The 21,870-nt window shown below is 46.8% G+C and overlaps 2 protein-coding genes and 1 long non-coding RNA gene across 3 annotated transcripts; 1 reads left to right on the forward strand and 2 right to left on the reverse strand.

The window, feature by feature from the left end:
* Window positions 1–105: 105 nt before the first annotated feature.
* LOC146985425 (uncharacterized) lies at window positions 106–1,658 on the forward strand. The gene is made up of 3 exons (XR_015035968.1): window positions 106–167; window positions 1,323–1,376; window positions 1,567–1,658. It is a non-coding gene; the product is annotated as an uncharacterized LOC146985425 (long non-coding RNA).
* LOC146985426 (patatin-like phospholipase domain-containing protein 2) lies at window positions 1,498–9,590 on the reverse strand. The gene is made up of 9 exons (XM_085778381.1): window positions 9,352–9,590; window positions 8,538–8,770; window positions 8,322–8,387; window positions 7,740–7,949; window positions 3,421–3,481; window positions 3,170–3,334; window positions 2,950–3,079; window positions 2,025–2,132; window positions 1,498–1,836 (listed from the first exon to the last, which is right to left on the reverse strand). Exons 1-9 carry the CDS (start codon window positions 9,536–9,538, stop codon window positions 1,527–1,529), a joined length of 1,470 nt encoding a protein of 489 aa, XP_085634507.1. The 5' UTR covers window positions 9,539–9,590; the 3' UTR covers window positions 1,498–1,526.
* Window positions 9,591–13,210: 3,620 nt separating this feature from the next.
* On the reverse strand, window positions 13,211–21,864 carry LOC146985427 (patatin-like phospholipase domain-containing protein 2). The gene is made up of 9 exons (XM_085778379.1): window positions 21,550–21,864; window positions 20,190–20,422; window positions 20,016–20,081; window positions 19,391–19,600; window positions 18,241–18,301; window positions 17,926–18,126; window positions 17,202–17,331; window positions 14,137–14,244; window positions 13,211–13,600 (listed from the first exon to the last, which is right to left on the reverse strand). Exons 1-9 carry the CDS (start codon window positions 21,734–21,736, stop codon window positions 13,291–13,293), a joined length of 1,506 nt encoding a protein of 501 aa, XP_085634505.1. The 5' UTR covers window positions 21,737–21,864; the 3' UTR covers window positions 13,211–13,290.
* Between the last annotated feature and the right edge of the window lie 6 nt (window positions 21,865–21,870).

Below are 21,870 nucleotides of genomic sequence, written 5' to 3' on the forward strand. Positions count from 1 at the left end.
AGGCTCAAACGTCACATGTTTCAAAATAGAAAACAAGCTGGAATAACTGAACCCACTAGCACCATGGGGCCACTGTAGGACATGTGACACTGTTTTCATACCGTACTTAATCAACATCCATTTGCACACAGCACTGTGGGAGGAATAACAGCAGAGCACAACCTGAAGTTTGTTTCATGTGAGATTATTATAGATGGATATAAAAGTATCATAATACAAGTATATTGGTAAAATAATAATAATAATATTAATAATATCATGTTATTAAATGTTGACCGTGGATTGCACAAATACATATAGGTAACCAGATGCTATTTGTTTTTTCCTAACTTTGTTCCAGGAACATTTTTTATATTGAAAAATTAACTTTTCCATGTTTCTGAAAAACTGAAATATGTTTTGAATGGTTTTCTCTATCCAAAGCAACAGTTTAGTCTCCAATAACAACCTTCCTGTGTATCTTAGCTGTGAGCAATATATAAGTCTGTAAGCTGCTTAGGAAGCTGCTTATTTCTGTTGGTTCTCTTCAAATGATAGTTTACTCCCATTTTACAAACTGTAGATTTGGATTTAAAATGTGTCATAACAAGCTGTGCATGACCAAGTTGTAAACAGTAAGTTGACCCATTGTTAAAGGGATAGTTAAACATTTTGGCAAATTCTCCTATTGCCATAATCCCTATAGTCATAGCAGTAGGTTCATTGCCTTTAATTATCAGTGCATGTTGTTTTGAGATGCATGGGGCAGAGACGTGAGCTGCTCAGTGAACACAATGGAGGTGAATGGTACAGGTCCTCTGTCCCTCATCAAACTCATCAAATACACAATCCAACAACTTCAAAACACTCTGGTGGACAAGTTGTGACCTGCACATTCACCACGCTATGAGATAATAATGTATGATTAACTAACAGTGCAACACATGAAGCAAATACTTGTTGTCTGTAATGTAGGTCCAGCTGTGCATTTGCCTCGAAAACAACTCAGCCTCGTAACGTTCCATTATTATCTCATAGCGTGGTGAATCTGCAGGTCCCAACATGTCCACCAGAGTGTTTCGGAGTTGGAGTTGGATTGTATTTGATGAGTTTGATGATGGACATGGGACCTGTACCATTCACCTCCATTGTGTTCACTTAGCAGCTCACGTCTCTGCCCCACGGATCTCAAAACAACATGCACTGATAATTAAAGGTAATGAACCTACTGCAAGGACTATAGGGATTATGGCAGTAGGAGAATTTGCCAAAATGTCGAACTATCCCTTTAATATAAAAATATTGATCATTGCAGCTTTAATATATATGGTCTTATTTGTTAGAACACTGATAAAGATGCTGTGAAGGAAACTTGAAGCAGGACACAGGAGATAAAGGTTTACCTTTGGGAGATAATCAGTTTCTTTCTACATTGAATATTTTCTTTGATAGTGAAGCACATGACAAGTTTGCATTAATTTATTCAACATCTTCACTCTGTCTTTCTCAGTGCAACATTAAACAGGTTTACTCGAATGCAGTACAGATCAGTGGTTTGAAGTAGTGCGTGTTGTGTTTCTGATCCAGTCCACAGCTCTGCCCAGACCCCAGCCTCCGCCTGCACCTTCAGATGACTCTGCGGAGGCCTCCTCAAGCCCTGGTCTGGAGCTGAGGGAGGGGGTGGGGGGTGGAGTCAGGGTCATGTGGTCCACCTCACTGTGTGGGTTCCAGGTGAAGGTGTGGCTGGAAGCTGGAGAGGCCTCTGGGGTCACGGGGAGAGGGTTTGTGTCTTCACTTCTGATGTCCTGCAGGTTCAGGCCTAAAGGCAGGCTGGTACATCTACGTAGAGGGGATTCACTGGAAAAGGTGAAGACAACGTTCATCTTATTTAGTCAATCCAGAAGTTTCAGAGAAGATTGGTGCAAAAAGAAAACAATTTTTGTTCTGTGTCGATAATCTATTACTCCCATAAGATCATAATGTCCACTAGTCAACCTGTCCAGTACATGAGAGCAAACATGGTCTCATGTCTCAGTCTTGTTTACCTGACATCGTCCTCAGGCCTGTCCGTCCACGCCTGTTTGTAGAATTCCTCAGCCTTGCTATAGAACCAACTCATGTCCCTGGGCACATCTGGGATCCAGTTCACCAGTCTGAAATATCATATAATTATAGTGTCAAAAGAGCATTTATAATTAGCAGTGATGGAAGTCCCCCGATAATTAATTTCTACTTAAGTGAAACTGACAAATATAATAATTATGGTAAACTATTCAGTATTGAAGAAAAGTTGGATTTAGTTTCACAGTTGGTTTTTATTTGTTTTTTTTGAGTTCCTTCTGTGTGGAGTTTGCATGTTCTCCCCGTGCATGCGTGGGTTCTCTCCGGGTACTCCGTCTTCCTACCACAGACCAAAGACATGCAGGTTAGGTTAATTGGCGACTGTGAATGAGAGTGTGAATGGTTGTCTGTCTATATATATGTTAGCCCTGCGATAGACTGGCGAGTGGCGACCTGTCCAGGATGTACCCCGCCTCTCACCCAAAGTCAGCTGAGATAGGCTCCAGTTCACTTGTGACCCTAGTGCAGGATAAGCGGTATAGAAAATGAATTAATTAATGAATTAATGAGTTTTATTTGGTCTTATTTGATTCATTTTAATCTCTTACTCTCGAGCACTGTTGTCACTTTATATGTACTGTATGTCCTGTCACATGTACTGTGCCGTTTGTCTATTAATGTCATAAATGTGATTTACTGCAAACAAAATTTACCTGAGTGTATAAATAAAGTAACCTTTGAACCCTTTGAACTCTGGTTTTCTAAAAATTGGTATTTTCAGATTTTCTCGCTATCAGATTAGTGGTTCCTACTGGACAAACAGGAGAGTAGGAAGAGAGATCATCTCCCTGGTCAACAGTTTTATGTGCAATAGATTAAATACAGTCTAGTTTAATGATATACTTTTACCTGGTGGCGAGAGAGTAGGCAGAGACACGAGGCAGAGTGCGGGGGAGCTGCAGGTACGAGGTCACTTTCTCGGTCATGTGGCCCAACAGACCCCCCGAGGTGTGTGATTCTCGACAGGCCTGACACAGCACTGACACAGAAGTAGAAATGTACTGCATCGAATATATTGAAGTGGCACAACAAGTTCAAGAAGGATCTCATTGGTTCCAACTACACCCACCCTTGCTGATGTCAGCTGGGAGCTGGTGTACGAGCTGTGGATCCAGCCAGAAGTGTTGTTCCTGTGGAGGCTTCAGTCCGTTCTGCTGGGGCCTCTGACTGGGCTCTGCAGCCTCAGATGAGTCTGTCTCCAAACTCCTCAGTGGAGACTCACTGCTGATCAGACCTGTGATGGGTGGTTCATTTTTAAAAAGTTGTACTGTATCATACTGTGTTTTTTTCCTCTTAAAAGTTACTATAATGTTGCCTCACCCTGCTCTTGCAGGAAGCGGAGAGCATCCATATAGCCTTTCTGGCAGATTTCAGACATTACCTGTTGAGACAGAACATTAGTGAGCATGAAAGACTGCAAAATATTACAGTGGTGCACTGGCATTTTATAGTATACTTCAGGTTGCAATTGTCACTTTTGACCAGCAGAGGGCAGAAAATTGTGAATAATTATACAGTTGAAACATGTCAGTTAAACAGACTGTCGCTTCTTTTTTTTGTTTTTTATTGTTTGCTTGTGCTTGTTGTTTGGCATTTGTTCATTCATAAATACAAGTAGTTAAATATGCTTGTGTTATTATATGATAAACATTTAGTAACGTGCATTTCACAATATGTAGTGTAGTGTATGGGAATAGTAAATCCATATCTATTATAGTATTATTTGTTGATGTTTGTCGTGTCAAAATTCACTAGCACCTCCTATAAACAGTCTGGCTCCTTCATTACCCCCCCAATAATAATTTTCTGGAGCCGCCGCTGCTCCCGGGTGACAGAGCTCCTCACCTAAGGGAGCGCCCCGCCACCCTGTGGAGGAAGCTCATTTCGGCCGCTTGTATCCGGGATCTCATTCTTTCGGTCACGGCCCAGAGTTCATGACCATAGGTGAGGGTGGGGACGTAGACTGACCGGTAAATTGAGAGCTTTGCCTTTTGGTTCAACTCCTTCTTCATCACAATGGGCCGATACAACAACCACATTACTGCGGCCGCTGCACCAACCCACCAGTCAATCTCACGCTCCATCCTTCCCTCACTCCAAGATACTTAAACTCCTCCACCTGAGGCAGGAACTCTCCCCCGACCTGGAGGGTGCAAACCACCTTCTTCCAGTCGAGAACCATGGCCTCGGACTTAGAGGTGCTGATTCTCATCCCAGCTGCTTCACACTCGGCTGCAAACCGCCCCAGTGCATCCTGAAGGCCCTGGCTCGAGGGAGCCAACAAGACAACATCATCTGCAAAAAGCAGAGATGAAATCAAGTGGCTCCCGAACTGGACCCCCTCCGGCCCCTGGCTGCACCTAGAAATTCTGTCCATAAAAAAAAAGAACTGAACCGGTGACAAAGGGCAGTCCTGCCGGAGTCCAACATGCACTGGGAACAGGTCTAACTTATTGCCGCCGATGCGAAACAAGCTCCTGCTCCGGTCGTACAGCCCTCAGCAGAGGGCCTCCGACCCCATACTCCCGGAGCACCCCCCACAGGATGCCAAACGGGACATGGTCGAACGCCTTCTCCAATTCCACAAAACACATGTGGACTGGTTGGGCAGACTCCCATGCGCCCTCAAGCATCCTGTGGAGGGTGTAGAGCTGGTCCAGTGTTCCACAGCTAGGACGAAAACCGCATTGTTCCTCCTGAATCTGAGGTTCACAGAATTCTCCTCTCCAGCACCCTGGAATAGACTTTCCCCGGGAGGCTGAGGAGTGTGATCCCCTGATAGTTGGAACACACCCTCTGGTCCCCCTTTTTGAAGAGAGGGACCACCACCCCGGTCTGTCAGTCCACACTGTCCCCGACTGCCACGCGATGCTGCAGAGGCGTGTCAGCCAAGATAGCCCCACAACATCCAGAGACTTGAGGTACTCAGGGCGGATCTCATCCTGCCTTGCCACTGAGGAGCTTCCGGACTACCTCAGTGACTTCAGCCTCTGCTTCCTCTGCGGAAGGCGTGTCAGTGGGATTGAGGAGATCCTCGAAGTATTTCTTCCACCGCCCAACAATATCCCCAGTCGAAGTCAACAGCTCCCCTCCTCCACTGTAAACAGTGTTGGCAGAGCACTGCTTCCCCATCCTGAGGTGCCGGATGGTTTGCCAGAATTTCCTCGAGGCCGACCGGTACTCCTCCTCCATGGCCTCCCCGAACTTTTCCCAGACCCGAGTTTTTGCTTCCGCGACCGCCCGGGCTGCCGTCCGCTTGGCCTGCTGGTACCCGTCAGCTGCCTCGGGGGTCCCTTGAGCCAACCAGGCTCGGTAGGACTCCATCTTCAGTTTGACGGCATCCCTTACTTCCGGTGTCCACCACTGGGTTCGGGGATAGCCGCCGCAACAGGCGCTGGAGACCTTGCGGCCACAGCTCCGGACGGCCGCGTCAACAATGGAAGTGAAGAACATGGTCCATTCGGACTCAATATCTCCGGCCTCCCTCGGAATCCGGTCAAAGCTCTCCCGGAGGTGGGAGTTGAAGACCTCCCTGACAGGGGATTCTGCCAGACGTTCCCAGCAGACCCTCACAATATGCTTGGGTCTGCCAAGTCTGTCCAGCTTCCTCCCCTGCCAGCGGATCCAACTCACCACCAGGTGGTGATCAGTTGACAGCTCAGCCCCTCTCTTCACCCGAGTGTCCAAGACATACGGCCGGAGGTCAGATGACACAACTACAAAGTCGATCATTGACCTCTGGCCTAGGGTGTCCTGGTGCCACGTGCACTGATGGACACCCTTATGCTCGAACATGGTGTTCGTTATGGACAAACTGTGGCTAGCACAGAAGTCCAATAACAAAACACCAATCACACCTCTCCAGGTAACACTGTCGCTGCCCACGTGAGTGTTGAAGTCCCCCGGCAGAACAATGGAGTCCCCGGTTGGAGCACCTTCTAGTACTCCTCCCAGGCCTCCAAGAAGGCCGGGTACTCTGCACTGCTGTTCGGCCCGTAGGCTAAGACAACAGTGACCGACCCGAAGGCGCAGGGAAGCGACCCTCTCATTCAGCGGGGAGAACTCCAACACATGGCAGCTGAACTGGGGGGCTATGAGCAAGCCCACACCAGCTCGCCACCTCTCACCGCAGTCAACTCCAGAGTGGAGGGGCGGTGCGTGGCGCAGTGGGTAGAGCGGCCGCCCCATGTAGAGGCTACAGTCCTCGCCGCAGGCGTCCCCGGTTCGAATCCCGCGTCGGGCAGACCTTTCCTGCGTGTCATTCCCCCTCTCTCTGCCTCCCCATTTCCTGTCTATCTCTACTGTCATCACTATCAAATAAAGGCAAAAAAAGCCGAAAAATATACTTTAAAAAAAAAAAAAAAAACTCCAGAGTGGAAGAGAGTCCAGCCTCTCTCAAGGAGTTGGGTTCCTGTTGTGGAAATTTCCTTTAACTTGTGAGAGAGAAAATCGAAGTCCAGCAAAGAAGGGTTTCACTTAAGTACTTTATTTGATCTTGCAAGAGGTGGACTGTCATACACACAAAAGTCTGTACGAGAGTGCACACTGAGAATTGGTAACGTCAGGTTACATAGGCACAAGAGCAGGAAGGAGCCATATGCTCCTCCTTGGAGGCGGCATCATACATTGTCCAATAACATTATTGCATTCTTGCAGAATAAGTTTACATAGTACAAGTTTGCACTCAGCGCTCATGACATACCATTGGGCTATTATAAGGTTAACTTGTATGTGAAGGCAGGAAGCTCGTGGTTGTCTGTAACCGAGGGTCTGATGTGGTCTTTTCACACCTCAGCGAGTTGACATTTCGTTGACATCTCACTGTGGTTTTGGATATGGAGACAACTGCTTGCTTAAGGGTAATTATCATAAAATAACAGGAACCATCGGACATCTGCATACTGCTCTATGCACAGCGTACAAGTGCAACTTGCGCTATCTTCAAAGTTCAATCAAGGGTCATAACATAAAAATTTCCATTACATTCCGGGGCCCAGGCTGTGTGTGGAGGTGAGCCCGACTATCTCTAGCCAGTACCATTCAACCTCCTGCACGAGCTCAGGCTCTTTCCCCCCAGCGAGGTGACATTCCATGTCCCTAAAGCTAGAATCGTTGTCAAGGAATTGGGTCGCCGGGGCCCCCCTCACGACTGCCACCCAGAACACAACACACCAGCCCCTTATGATCCTTCCTGCGGGTGGTGGGCCTACTGGAAGGCGGGCCCATGTCGCTCTTTCGGGCTCTTTCGAAAATGACTCTGTCTCATAATGTTACATTATTGTTTCATGTCCAATGTGCAGGTCACAACTTGTCCACCAGAGCGTTTTGAAGTTGTTGGATTTGGTATTTGATGAGTTTGATGAGGGACAGGGGACCTGTTCCATTCACCTCCATTGTGTTCACTGAGCAGCTCACGTCTCTGCCCCGCCAATCTCAAAACAACATGCACCGATAATTAAAGGTAATGAATCCACTGCTATGACTATAGGGATTATGGCAATGGGCAAATTTGCCAAAATGTTGAACTATCCCTTTAAATGAATGGGAAAATTGCTGTTGCAGGGAGTGGTGATACAATCTCACAGCCTGAGAAAACCTGATAGAAAAGCTACTAAAAGTCAGAAGCTTGTGCGTCTCACCTCAGGCCCTGGAGGGAAGAAGGTGCTGGCCACTCTGTTCATGTTCTCTGAGTTGACCTGGATGCTGACGTTGTTGAAGCGCACCTCATGGAAGTTCAGCGTGCTCACCCGGGGGCAGAGGTCACTCTCACCGGCATATGGAGAAAACGTTATTGTCTTTTTCAAGTGGCATCGAGGCAGGTTGTCGCTGACGGCACCGTCCACATAACGCTGTGGGGGGGGGGTGTATATGAACATGATGTAACCACTGAGGTCTCTGCTTATCTGACAGGCTGTCTTGAGGAAGGACCTTTTCCACTTTTCCTCCTGTTATCACCATTACAAGTGACAAATGCTGGGCTGCCTGGGTTTCTCACCTGGTAGAGACCAAGCCATTAAAGCTGAGGCCTTGCTGCAGTATCCTCTTTCTTAATTTCCTGACTCTTGCTCCACTTAGATTTTCATAATAAAATAATAAACAAAACTGCAATTTGTTAGGAAGATAAAAGTCTGACAAATGCTGAGCTGTGACATTGACCAACTGATTGAATCTCACCATCAACATACTGAGATAAGATAAAACTTATAAAAAACTTGACTCACCACTCCTCTGTAGGTAGGTGGAATAAGACCACAGTAGAAAGGGACAAAGCAGCTGCATACAAGGGCCTGGGGAAAGCACAGTGTTACTACCATATGTTGAAATGAAAACGTCCTGAAAAACATCAACACTGTTCATTAATGAAGTCAGTCAGTGACCGTCACCTTCCAGGTTCAGCTAACCCTTCCAGGTTCTGCTTAATGACCTGTGACACGTACCTGAACCAGCTCCTCTCTGCTGTTGAACTCCGACACCAGCACATTCTTCCTGTCCGACACCCTGGTCAGGGACACGCAGAGCCGGCCGGAGGCTCGGATATGGGCATCCTCTGGAAGGATCGATAGGAGAGAGTCCTGCACTAACTTTACCAGGTTGAAGGCTGGGTGCAGGGGCCCCAGTTTGTGCTTCCTGGCCTCTTTGGCCATGAGCATCAACTCAGCACAGCACTTTTCTGCACAGAGGAAAGCCTTCAGTTAGATGATCTGCTAATATTTATTTATTTATTTATATAGGACAGTGCACATAAATGAACATTTCTGTGAATGTGCCAGTGTTAGCTGAAGGCTAATTTACAACTGTAGTCCTCCGGCATGACGTTAAAAAGGCCTCAGGCCATTAAAATACACAAAACAAGGACACAAAGGTTGCAATACGAAACGAGAGACATCCATACAACACTACAGAAACAATAGACAATGATGCAAAAATGAAAACAATACATGGAGTGCAAGATTATTGAACGAGTGGGTATGGACAGTAAATGAACCAATATAAATCCATGATCACTGGCATAATGAAGAAGCTGCCATGCAAGGCGCAAACCACGACCCATCAGGAGCAAGGTGGGTAAGGTGTCCTGTCCAAGGACACCACGGCAGTAACCAGGACAGAGCGGCATTCGAACCGCCAACCCTACGATCATTGGACGACCCGCTCTACCACCTGAGCCACTGCCGCCCCTGATCACTGTACCAAGTGATCAGCTTCTGACTGAAGTTTGGAGTGTGGAGGAGGGACTGACCACTTACTTACCGAGAGGGACCCCAATGGTTAGAACAGCAGCCATCAGAGACCCTGCAGAGGCTCCATACATACGAGACGCGTCCTGCAGGAGCCGAGGGAACCGGTCCCGGATGCAGCTGGTGGCACCGACATAATAAATGCACATAAATCCACAGCCTGCAAATGAGATGCTCCACTCTTTGGTCAAATCAAACATGTCGTCAGCCAGCAGAGTCCAGCTGAGTGAGTCCAGCTGAGTGAGTCCACCAGCAGCTCCTTAGATTCCAACCTGTTGAAACGCGGTCTGCGTAAATACCAGCACCCATGCACCTCCAGCTTCAACCCAACCCACCTGTGCCAGCCAGGCATCCAAAGGTAACAAGACAGCAACTGTTGCGCAACTGTTTTGTCTCATTGTGAGCTATTTTCCTATTGGCTAGAGATAGCAATGAAGCAATAAAGTTATTTCTTACAACACTTGTGTTGGTGAAGCTGTGCAGTAAAAATCACTCATCTTTAGGTCCTTTATAGGTGCTGAAGATTTCTTATTATGAGGCTATAAAGGGATTGTTCAACATTTTGGCAAATTGGCCCATTCCCATTGCCATAATGGAATTGTTGGATTGTGTATTTGATGAGTTTGATGAGGGAAACCAAGAAATCCCATGGGCCTCCATAGCGTAGGTCTGATAGCTCACCACTCGGCTCAGCTGTTCCAAAAATAGCTCATAACTAGCCTACTTCCGTTACTTGTGCTCTGTAATGTAGATTGTGGTGGATAATACACTACAAGATCCAGCTGTGCATTTGCCTCGAAAACAACTCAGTCTTGTAATGTCACATGATTATTTCTTAGCGTGGTGAATGTGCAGGTCACAACTTGTCCACAAGAGCTTTCTGGAGTTGTTGGGTTGTGTATTTGTTGAGTTTGAACGGACATGGGACCTGTACTATTCACCTCCATTGTGTTCACTTAGCAGCTCACGTCTTTGCCCTGCAGATCTCAAAACAACATGCACCGATAATTAAAGGTAATGAACCTACTGCGATGACTATGGAGATTATGGCAGTAGGAGAATTTGCCAAAATGTTGAATGATCCCTTAATATAAAAATTAGGGCCGGGACTCAATTAAAAAAATTAATCTAATTAATCAGAGGCTTCGTAATTAATTAATCAAAATTAATCACATTTTAATCGCATAGAAATATTTGACCTGAGAACAGTGAGAAGCAATTTTTTTCACATGGATTTTAGTATACCATTGAATAATGACTGAATACTTAAGCTTAAGCAACATAACATTGTTTATTCTTTTTTCAAGACCAACAGACCAGTGCAATTTTTGCCATTAAGTGTAGCAATAGCATACATTTCAGAGATTCAGGTAGCCTATAGGTAGGTAGACCTTCTGCAAACTGTAACACTTTGTTTTTAAGTAAAACACAATACTTTCAATACATTCAGCACATTGGAAACCCTAAATATTAGAAAACATCTATCTTCAGAGGCCATAACAGACTTTACCAACAGTTGATCTAATCAAATCAATTTCAGTCCAACTCTCTCTAAATAACCTTGGCCAAAACAATAAACAGCTCAACATAAAGTGCCAGTTGCAACAACAACATAATAAATAGTTCAACAAGTGTACCTATTAATGAGGCAGTGCGTGGCGCAGTGGTTAAGGCGGCCGCCCCATGTAGAGGCTACAGTCCTCAACGCAGGCGTCCCCGGTTCGAATCCCGCGTCGGGCAGACCTTTCCTGAATCCTGCATGTCTTTCCCCCTCTCTCTGCCTCCCCCTTTCCTGTCTATCTATACTGTGTTCAAAAACGCCAAAAATATAAAAACAAGTGTACCAGTTAAAATAAAATAAAAAAGTGCTAGTGATTGACCTTCATCCCTCCTACTCTACCAATATCCTGATGAAAAATAAAATCTCTCTGTTGCATAGGCCACTGTTTGATCAACATTTCTGTAACAACAAGCCCATTGGCCTCAGGATACCTCTAAAAGTACTACTACTACTTCTTCTACAAACTAGCCTGTTCACATTTTCAGAGCTCAAGGCTGCCCTCTTCTTTTGAACTATGTTAGCCTACCTGCCAGTGAGAAAAGTCTCTTGCAAGGGACAGAAGTGGCAGGGATGCCGAGATACTTGCGGGCCAGGGCAGAAAGCTGTGGATGGGCCCCCTCATGAGTTGACCACCACTGCAGTGGGCAGTCTGTCTCACTGATGGTGGGCTCTGCCCTGTAACGGCCCAGAGCCCTGTTGGGCCCCTCTTCATCCTCTGATTCAGAGTCTGAATTAAACAGCAGGAGGCTCCTCTTCCTTGCTGGCTCCTCTGTGGGTTCTGGAGTGGCTCTGTCTGATTCTTTTCGCAGCAGTGCCTCAACGCTGGTCCGCACCCCCTCCTCGCTCTTCTCTTGGTAGACACTTTAGGTCCTTAGAATCAGAATCAGGTTTATTGTCGCATAACAAATTTACAGAGTAAAAAGGTGGGTGAAATTCATTTTCGTACATGGTTCCCATCAAATTGTTATAAAAAGAAAGAGTGGGGAGGTAAGAAGACTCAAAATCTTCTGCCACGTTTTCAGCAAAGTGCCGTGCTGGTCTTCTGTATGGTCAAGGCAAATGAGTGAAAACGCCACTTGAGTGTGTGCCGACACACCGAGGTAATTTGAATTGCTAACCGAGGTCCAATGATCCCCGGTCAGGGCAACATATTTGGCTTTCTCCAACAAATTCCCTTTATCTTCCTTTTCATTGTCATAAAGCTACTTGATCCCTTTTGTCACTGTCTTTCTGCATGGCAGCTCATATGTTGTGTCAGACGTTGCAATCTGTAGTAGCCTACCTTTTGCAGCCCTTTATCTCCCACCACTCCAAGTGGTCTACAGTCGCGTGCAAACCAGTGAGCCAGGGAGTTGGTTATTTTTTCAGACGTGGACTTAGTTACCCTGGTCCTGAAACCAGTCATCTGGTTGAGTGTGGGTTGGGTGTGGGTCCTTGTACTCGGAGTCGGGCTAACGTCCATGCTAGCTCCCACGCTAACGCTAGCTGCTATATGCTTAGCATTTAGGTTGATATCTGAGGCTTGATGTGCTGCGGTGATACACAAACTCCTTCTTGCATAATTTGCACACAACCATGCTCTTGTCTACGCTGCCATCCATCTGCTTTTTAAGACATAATTTCCCATCCATGGGGCCAATCAAAGCAGTCTCATCTGTTTCTTCGTTCATTGTTGTTGTCTGAAGTCATGAACGTTAGTTGGTGCTCCAGTATAAAAGTGAGAAACGTTCCGTGGTGCAAAAATGAGTGCGATTAAAATGCGTAAATTTTTTTAATGCGTTAATTTTTGTGTAATTAATTAATCGTAATTAAAGCAGAAGTAAGCGATCCGGTGGTTTTGGCTAACTTCCTGTCAGCCGATGGAGTTAGCAGTCCCCGCCCTCGTCCCTACGTCACCACATTCATGCGCATCCCTTGGCTGCACACACAGAGAGGACCGCCCCTTTATGCCGTTCTCTCTCCTCATTGGATAAAGGTTGTAGGATACAAGGAAAGTTTTCTCCTCGGCTTACAGCAGAGCAGAGTGACTGACACACCAGTGTTTCAGACCAAACACTCTATATAAGTGATTGCTGTCGTCTATTTAAGACATATATTAACACAAACATTCACCTTACTTCTGCTTTAACGCGTTAAAGTCCCCTAATGAAAATATTTATCATTGCAGCTTTAATATATATAGTCTTATTTTTTAGAACACTGATAAAGATGCTGTGAAGGAAACTTGAAGCAGGACACAGGAGATAAAGGTTTACCTTTGGGAGATAATCAGTTTCTTGAATATTTTTTTTGATAGTGAAGCACATGACAAGTTTGCAATCATTTATTCAACATCTTCACTCTGTCTTTCTCAGTGCAACATTAAACAGGTTCACTTGAATGCAGTACAGATCAGTGGTTTGAAGTAGTGCGTGTTGTGTTTCTGATCCAGTCCACAGCTCTGCCCAGACCCCAGCCTCCGCCTGCACTTTCAGATGACTCTGCGGAGGCCTCCTCAAGCCCTGGTCTGGAGCTGAGGGAGGGGGTGGGGGGTGGAGTCAGGGTCATGTGGTCCACCTCACTGTGTGTGTTCCAGGTGAATGTGTGGCTGGAAGCTGGAGAGGCCTCTGGGGTCACGGGGAGAGGGTTTGTGTCTTCACTTCTGATGTCCTGCAGGTTCAGTCCTAAAGGCAGGCTGGTACATCTACGTAGAGGGGATTCACTGGAAAAGGTGAAGACAACGTTCATCTTATTTAGTCAATCCAGAATTTTCAGAGAAGATTGGTCCGAAAAGAAAACAATTTCTGTTCTGTGTCGATAATCTATTACTCCCATAAGATCATAATGTCCACTAGTCCAGTGTTTCTCAACCTTGGGGTCGGGACCCCACATGTGGTCACCTGGAACTCAAATGAGGTCGCCTGAAATGTCTATTAATTGAAAAAATAAAATACTGATAAAAATAACTAATTATTATTCTTTTTAAAATTATGATTAAAAACACCACACATAATCCTAAACAACTGTATTGTATATTTTCACTTTCTTGAATATAAATCGAGTTAAAATAAAATGCAGCATATAAAAATATCTGAGCTGGGGCATCTTGATTGATGACGGGGTCAACAGAAATTTGTGATGTCAAAATGGGGTCACGAGCCAAAAAAGGTTGGGAACCACTGCACTAATCAACCTGCCCATCGGTACATGAGAACCCCTAGCTGAGCAAACATGATCTCATGTCTCAGTCTTGTTTACCTGTCATCGTCCTCAGCCCTGTCCGTCCACGCCTGTTTGTAGAATTCCTCAGCCTTGCTATAGAACCAACTCATGTCCCTGGGCACATCTGGGATCCAGTCCGCCAGTCTGAAATATCATATAATTATAGTGTCAAAAGAGCATTTATATTTAGCAGTGATGGAAGTCCCCCGATAATTAATTTCTACTGAAGCGACACTAACAAATATAATAAGTATGATACACTATTCAGTATTGAAGAAAAGTTGGATTTAGTTTCGCTGTTTATCTAAAAGTTGGTCCATCCATCCATCCATTGTCCGCTGCATTATCCGGAGTCGGGTCGCGGGGGCAGCAGTCGGAGCAGGGATCCCCAGACTTCCCTCTCCCCGGACACTTCCTCCAGCTCTTCCGGGGGGACCCCTAGGCGTTCCCAGGCCAGCCGAGTGACATAGTCACTCCAGCGTGTCCTGGGTCTTCCCCGGGGGCCTCCTCCCGGTGGGACATGCCCGGAACACCTCACGAGGGAGGCGTCCAGGGGGCATCCTATACAGGTGCCCGAGCCACCTCAGCTGGCTCCTCTCGACGTGGAGGAGCAGCGGCTCTACTCCGAGCTCCTCCCGGGTGACAGAGCTCCTCACCCTATCTCTAAGGGAGCGCCCCGCCACCCTGCGGAGGAAGCTCATTTCTGCCGCTTGTATCCGGGATCCCGTTCTTTCGGTCATGACCCAGAGTTCATGACCATAGGTGAGGGTGGGAACGTAGATCGACCGGTAAATCGAGAGCTTTGCCTTTCGGCTCAGCTCCTTCTTCACCACGACGGACCGATACAATGACCGCATTACTGCGGCCGCCGCACCGATCCGCCTGTCGATCTCGCGCTCCGTTCTCCCCTCACTCGTGAACAAGACCCCAAGATACTTAAACTCCTCCACCTGAGGCAGGAACTCTCCCCCGACCTGGAGGGTGCAAGACACCTTTTTCCGGTCGAGAACCATGGCCTCGGACTTAGAGGTGCTGATTCTCATCCCAGCTGCTTCACACTCGGCTGCAAACCGCCCCAGTGCATCCTGAAGGCCCTGGCTCGAGGGAGCCAACAAGACCACATCATCTGCAAAAAGCAGAGATGAAATCAAGTGGCTCCCGAACCGTACCCCCTCCGGCCCCTGGCTGCGCCTAGAAATTCTGTCCATAAAAATAATGAACAGAACCGGTGACAAAGGGCAGTCTTGCCGGAGTCCAACATGCACTGGGAACAGGTCTAACTTATTGCCGCCGATGCGAAACAAGCTCCTGCTCCGGTCATACAGGGACCGTACAGCCCTCAGCAGAGGGCCTCCGACCCCATACTCCCGGAGCACCCCCCACAGGATGCCACGTGGGACACGGTCGAAAGCCTTCTCCAAGTCCACAAAACACATGTGGACTGGTTGGGCAAACTCCCATGCGCCCTCGAGCACCCTGCGGAGGGTGTAGAGCTGGACCAGCGTTCCACGGCCAGGACGAAAACCGCATTGTTCCTCCTGAATCCAAGGTTCGACTATCGGCCGAATTCTCCTCTCCAGCACCCTGGAATAGACTTTCCCCAGGAGGCTGAGGAGTGTGATCCCCTGATAGTTGGAACACACCCTCCGGTCCCCCTTTTAGAAGAGAGGGACCACCACCCCGGTCTGTCAGTCCAGAGGCACTGTCCCCGACTGCCACGCGATGCTGCAGAAGCGTGTAAGCCACGACAGCCCCACAACATCCAGAGACTTGAGGTACTCAGGGCAGATCTCATCCACCCCCGGTGCCTTGCCACTGAGGAGCTTCTGGACTACCTCAGTGACTTCAGCCTCTGCTTCCTCGACGGAAGACGTGTCAGTGGGATTGAGGAGATCCTCGAAGTATTCCTTCCACCGCCCGACGATATCCCCAGTCGAGGTTAACAGCTCCCCTCCTCCACTGTAAACAGTGTTGGCGGAGCACTGCTTCCCCCTCCTGAGGTGCCGGATGGTTTGCCAGAATTTTCTCGAGGCTGACCGGTAGTCCTCCTCCATGGCCTCCCCAAACTTTTCCCAGACCCGAGTTTTTGCTTCCGCGACCGCCCGGGCTGCCGTCCGCTTGGCCTGCTGGTACCCGTCAGCTGCCTCGGGGGTCCCTTGAGCCAACCAGGCTCGGTAGGACTCCTTCTTCAGCTTGACGGCATCCCTTACTTCCAGTGTCCACCACCGGGTTCGGGGATTGCCACCGCGACAGGCACCGGAGACCTTGCGGCCACAGCTCCGGACGGCCGCGTCAACAATGGAAGTGGAGAACATGGTCCATTCGGACTCAATGTCTCCAGCCTCCCTCGGAATCCGGTCAAAGCTCTCCCGGAGGTGGGAGTTGAAGACCTCCCTGACAGGGGATTCTGCCAGACGTTCCCAGCAGACCCTCACAATACGCTTGGGTCTTCCTGACCAGCTTCCTCCCCTGCCAGCGGATCCAACTCACCACCAGGTGGTGATCAGTTGACAGCTCAGCCCCTCTTTTCACCCGAGTGTCCAAGACATACGGCCGGAGGTCAGATGACACAACTACAAAGTCGATCATTGACCTCCGGCCTAGGGTGTCCTGGTGCCACGTGCACTGATGGACACCCTTATGCTCGAACATGGTGTTCGTTATGGACAAACTGTGGCTAGCACAGAAGTCCAATAACAAAACACCACTCGGGTTCAGATCGGGGAGGCCGTTCCTCCCAATCACACCTCTCCAGGTAACACTGTCGCTGCCCACGTGAGCGTTGAAGTCTCCCAACAGAACGATGGAGTCCCCAGTTGGGGCACTTTCCAGCACCCCTCCCAGGGCCTCCAGGAAGGCCGGGTACTCTGCACTGCCGTTCGGCCCGTAGGCCGAAACGACAGTGAGAGACCTATCCCCGACCCGAAGGCGCAGGGAAGCGACCCTCTCGTTATGCTAAAAGTTGGTATTTTCAGATTTTCTCGCTATCAGATTAGTGGTTCCTACTGGACAAACAGGAGAGTAGGAAGAGATCATCTCCGTGGTCAACAGTTTTATGTGCAACAGATTAAATACAGTCTAGTTTAATGATCTGCTTTTACCTGGTGGCGAGAGAGTAGGCAGAGACCGCAGGCAGAGCGCGGGGCAGCTGCAGGTACGAGGTCACTTTCTCAGTCATGTGGCCCAACAGACCCCCCGAGGTGTGTGATTCTCGACAGGCCTGACACAGCACTGACACAGAAGTAGGAATTTACTGCATCGAATGTATTGAAGTGGCACAACAAGTTAAAGGAAGATCTTGTTAGAGAATAATTTCACTTAATGGTCAATCCCTCTTTGTTATAGTGGAGAGCTATGAATTATAGGACTTTCTGTTAGATTACTGCTGGGGTCAGTTATCTCTCTGAGGAACATGCCAAGACCATGATCCCTCTTTGGCGTCTTCAATCTCACTCTCTGGCATGTTGCAGACACAGCTGTAGAGTCGGAGGATAACGCTCACCGTCACTGGATAACACTTAGCCTAGCTGGTGTGAATTCTTATCTTCATGTTTATGCACTATAGCCAATTGGATGTTAACACATCTCCCCTTTGCTGTCTCGGTCCACCTTTCTAGTATAAGAATCTGAGCTTTGCTGTTTGACCCTTAGAATCGAGGTGGCCTCACACACTTCTGTTGTGTTGACGACTCTTCTGTTCTCCTCGATCGAGCCTAAATAAACTCCTTCAGCATAAGACATCCAGGACTCTGGTACTTTTTCTTCTTCATCGGCATCACCACAAATTCCTCCCTAACAGATCTCATTGGTTCCAACTACACCCACCCTTCCTGAGGTCAGCTGGGAGCTGATGTACGAGCTGTGGATCCAGCCAGAAGTGTTGTTCCTGTGGAGGCTTCAGTCCGTTCTGCTGGGGCCTCTCACTGGGCTCTGCAGCCTCAGCCTGCTCCTTCTCCAGCTCACAACAAGAAGGTCTGGGTGAGTCTGTCTCCAAACTCCTCAGTGGAGACTCACTGCTGATCAGACCTGTGATGGGTGGTTCGTTTTTTAAAAAAGTTGTACTGTATCATACTGTGTTTTCTTTTCTTCCTCTGCTTCTGTTTTCTTAAACATTCAAAAGTTACTATAATGTTTCCTCACCCTGCTCTTGCAGGAAGCGGAGAGCATCCATATAGCCTTTCTGGCAGATTTCAGACATTACCTGTTGAGACAGAACATTAGTGAGCATGAAAGACTGCAAAATATTACAGTGGTGCACTGGCATAGTATACTTCAGTTTGCAATTATCACTTCTGACCAGCAGAGGGCAAAAAATTGTGAATAATTTTGCAGTTGAAAACACCCCTCAGTTTTACTTCAAGCTCGACTTCATAAGCAAACTAGTCACAGGTTTTCATGTTGTTTTAGTGTGTTCTGTCATTTAAACTTTTATTGGCAGCCATAGTGTCACAGCTGATACAGGCCCGAATGACAAGAGCAAGTTAGTCATATTGTTACCAATACAATTTCCCATTTTCATAAAATAAAAAAAATAAAGAAGTGCGAAAATAAACACTCCAAACCAGAAAAAATACAATAAATACAGTATACATGTATACGATAAATACATGAATTTAGGGGGGGGAGGGAGAACAGAAATCAATATATAATTTTCACCCAAATTGTACTGTTTTGACATTTTTTTAATACTCTTATGCAAAACCAGAGGGACACGAAGAACCACTAATCTCAGGAGTGACATTTCTTTCTGGACTGAGCTGAGGTTTCTTTTTCAGCTCTCAAAAACTACAGGTGAACCCTCACAGCAGAGATATCCTCTTCTGAAACACAAACATAGCTGCACCACACTACGCACTAATAATCAATATCTTTAGCCCAGCAGCTGTGTCTGTAATGTAGGTCCGGCTGTGCATTTGCCTCGAAAACAACTCTGTCTCGTAATGTTACATTATTATTTCATGTCCAATGTGCAGGTCACAACTTGTCCACCAGAGTGTTTTGGAGTTGTTGGATTGTGTATTTGATGAGTTTGATGAGGGACAGGGGACCTGTACCATTCACCTCCATTGTGTTCACTGAGCAGCTCACGTTTCTGCCCCGCAGATCTCAAAACAACATGCACCGATAATTAAAGGTAATGTACCTACTGCTATGACTTTAGGTATTAAGGCAATAGGCGGATTTGCAAAAATGTTGAACTATTAATTACTTATTACTTAAATGAATGGGAAAATTGGTGATACAGTCCAACAGTTTCTAACTCCTGCTACTAAAAGTTTCTGCGTCTCACCTCAGGCTCTGGAGGGAAGAAGGTGTTTGCCACTCTGTTCATGTTCTCTGAGTTGACCTGGATGCTGACGTTGTTGAAGCGCACCTCATGGAAGTTCAGCGTGCTCGCCCGGGGGCAGAGGTCACTCTCCCCAGCATACGCAGAAAACGTTAGAGTGTTTCTCAGGTGGCATCGAGGCAGGTTGTCGCTGACGGCACCGTCCACATAATGCTGTGGGGGGGGGGGGGGCTGATTTAAGGCCACTACTGTACATAACAAACACACTGAATGAAAGCTGCAGCAGGTCCTGTGTATATGAACATGATGTAACCACTGAGGTCTCTGCTTATCTGACAGGCTGTCTTGAGGAAGGACCTTTTCCGCTTTTCCTCCTGTTATCACTATTACAAGTGACAAATGCTGGGCTGCCTGGGTTTCTTACCTGGTAGAGACCGAACCATTAAGGCTGAGGCCTTGCTGCAGTATCCTCTTTCTTAATTTCCTGACTCTTGCTCCACTTAGATTTTCATAATAAATGAATAAACAAAAATGCAAGGCCAATTAGTTAGGAAGATAAAAGCCAAATGCTGAGCTGTGACGTTGACCAACTGATTGATAAGATAAAACATATAAAAACTTGACTCACCACTCCTCTGTAGGTAGGTGGGATAACACCACAGTAGAGAGGGACAAAGCAGCTGCATACAAGAGCCTGGGAAAAACACAGTGTTACTACCATATGTTGAAAAGAAAAACATCAACACTGTTCATTAATGAAGTCAGTCCTTCGAGGTTCAGCTTAATGACCTGTGACACGTACCTCAACCAGCTCCTCTCTGCTGTTGAACTCCGACACCAGCACGTTCTTCCTGTCCGACACCCTGGTCAGGGACACACAGAGCCGGCCGGAGGCTCGGACATGAGCGTCCTCTGGCAGGTTCGAGTGCAGAGAGTCCTGCACTATCTGCACCAGGTTGTAGGCTGGGTGCAGGGGCCCCAGCCTGTACTTCCTGGCCTCTCTGGCCATGAACATCAGGTCAGCACAGCACTTTTCTGCACAGTAGAAAGCCTTCAGTTAGATGATCTGCTAATATTTATTTATTTAGAGGACAGTGCACATTAATGGACATTTTTGTAAATGTGCCAGTGTTAGTGTCACTTTACCCCTGCAATATTATTTATTTCTATATTATAGTCACTTACACTGAAATATTTTATTTATATAGTTTATGCCTGCAGTACTGGTTATATCACTGTCACTTACTTTGCAATATTTGTATATTATGGTCACCTATATTCAGGCCACCTTATATCCTTTTATCCTCAGTACTTGTTTTGCACATTGCCTGGTTGAAGGTTGATTTGTTTTATTGTTTATTGTGTCTATACTGTCTGTCTGTTGAGTTGTGTTGCGTTTTGTTTTGTTTTTTAGCCCTCTCTACTTTCCTTCTTAATTTGGCTGATATAACAACTAAATTTCCCCGTTGTTGGATGAATAAAGTAAATCTAATCTAATCTGGCATGATGTTGAAAAGACCTCAGGTCATTAAAATACACAAAACAAGAACACAAAGGTCGTAATACAAAATGAGAGGCATCCATACCACAGAAACAATAACAACAAGTAGACAATAATACAAAACGTATTAAAAGAACTGTATATAATACAGTGCAAGATTATTGAATGAGAGGCTATGGATAGTAAATGAACCAATACAAATCCATGATCATTGGCATAATGTATATGAATATGATGAGTGAAGTTATAAAGTTCTGCAGTGCCCATAACAGTTGTCATTTTAATTAAATGAGATTGGGAGAGATGAACTGTCAGAGGCGGATGAATGGGATGGAGGTGCAATAAATTTCTTGTTGTTGTGCCAATATTATATCAAGATTTCTTTAGACGTACATACAATATTGCATAAAATGGTTCTTTGGGTTTTAAAATACCTATGTGCCAAAGTGTTTCCTGGTAAAACACAACTACTTTGTGTTTTTGTATTTTACAATAAAATGCAATACAATGGGTCAAACGTTTCAGTCTGTGTGTGCACCAAAGAGGGTACAAGCTGTGATCTTAGTGATTCTTTCATGGAAGGGACAGGGGTATGTATGTACAAGTGATCAGCTTCTGACTGAAGTTTGGTGTGTGGAGGAGGGACCGACCACTGACTCACCTAGAGGGATCCCGATGGTGAGAGTAGCAGCCATCAGAGACCCTGCAGAGGCTCCATACATATGAGCCGCGTCCTGCAGGAGCCGAGGGAACCGGTCCCGGATGCAGCTGGAGGCACCGACATAATAAATGCCCATGAAACCACAGCCTGCAAACGAGATGCTCCACTCTTTGGTCAAATCAAACATGTCGTCAGCCAGCAGAGTCCAGGTGAGTGAGTCCACCAGCAGCTCCTCAGGATGCCAGCCTGTTGAAACGCAGGTCTGCGTAAATACCAGCGCCCATGCACCTGCAGGCAGCTTCAACCCACCTGTACCAGCCA

This window comes from Trachurus japonicus, chromosome 6 (genome assembly GCF_045865225.1).
Source record: "Trachurus japonicus isolate A0001 chromosome 6, Traja_1.0".
Classification (NCBI taxonomy): Eukaryota; Metazoa; Chordata; class Actinopteri; order Carangiformes; family Carangidae; genus Trachurus; species Trachurus japonicus.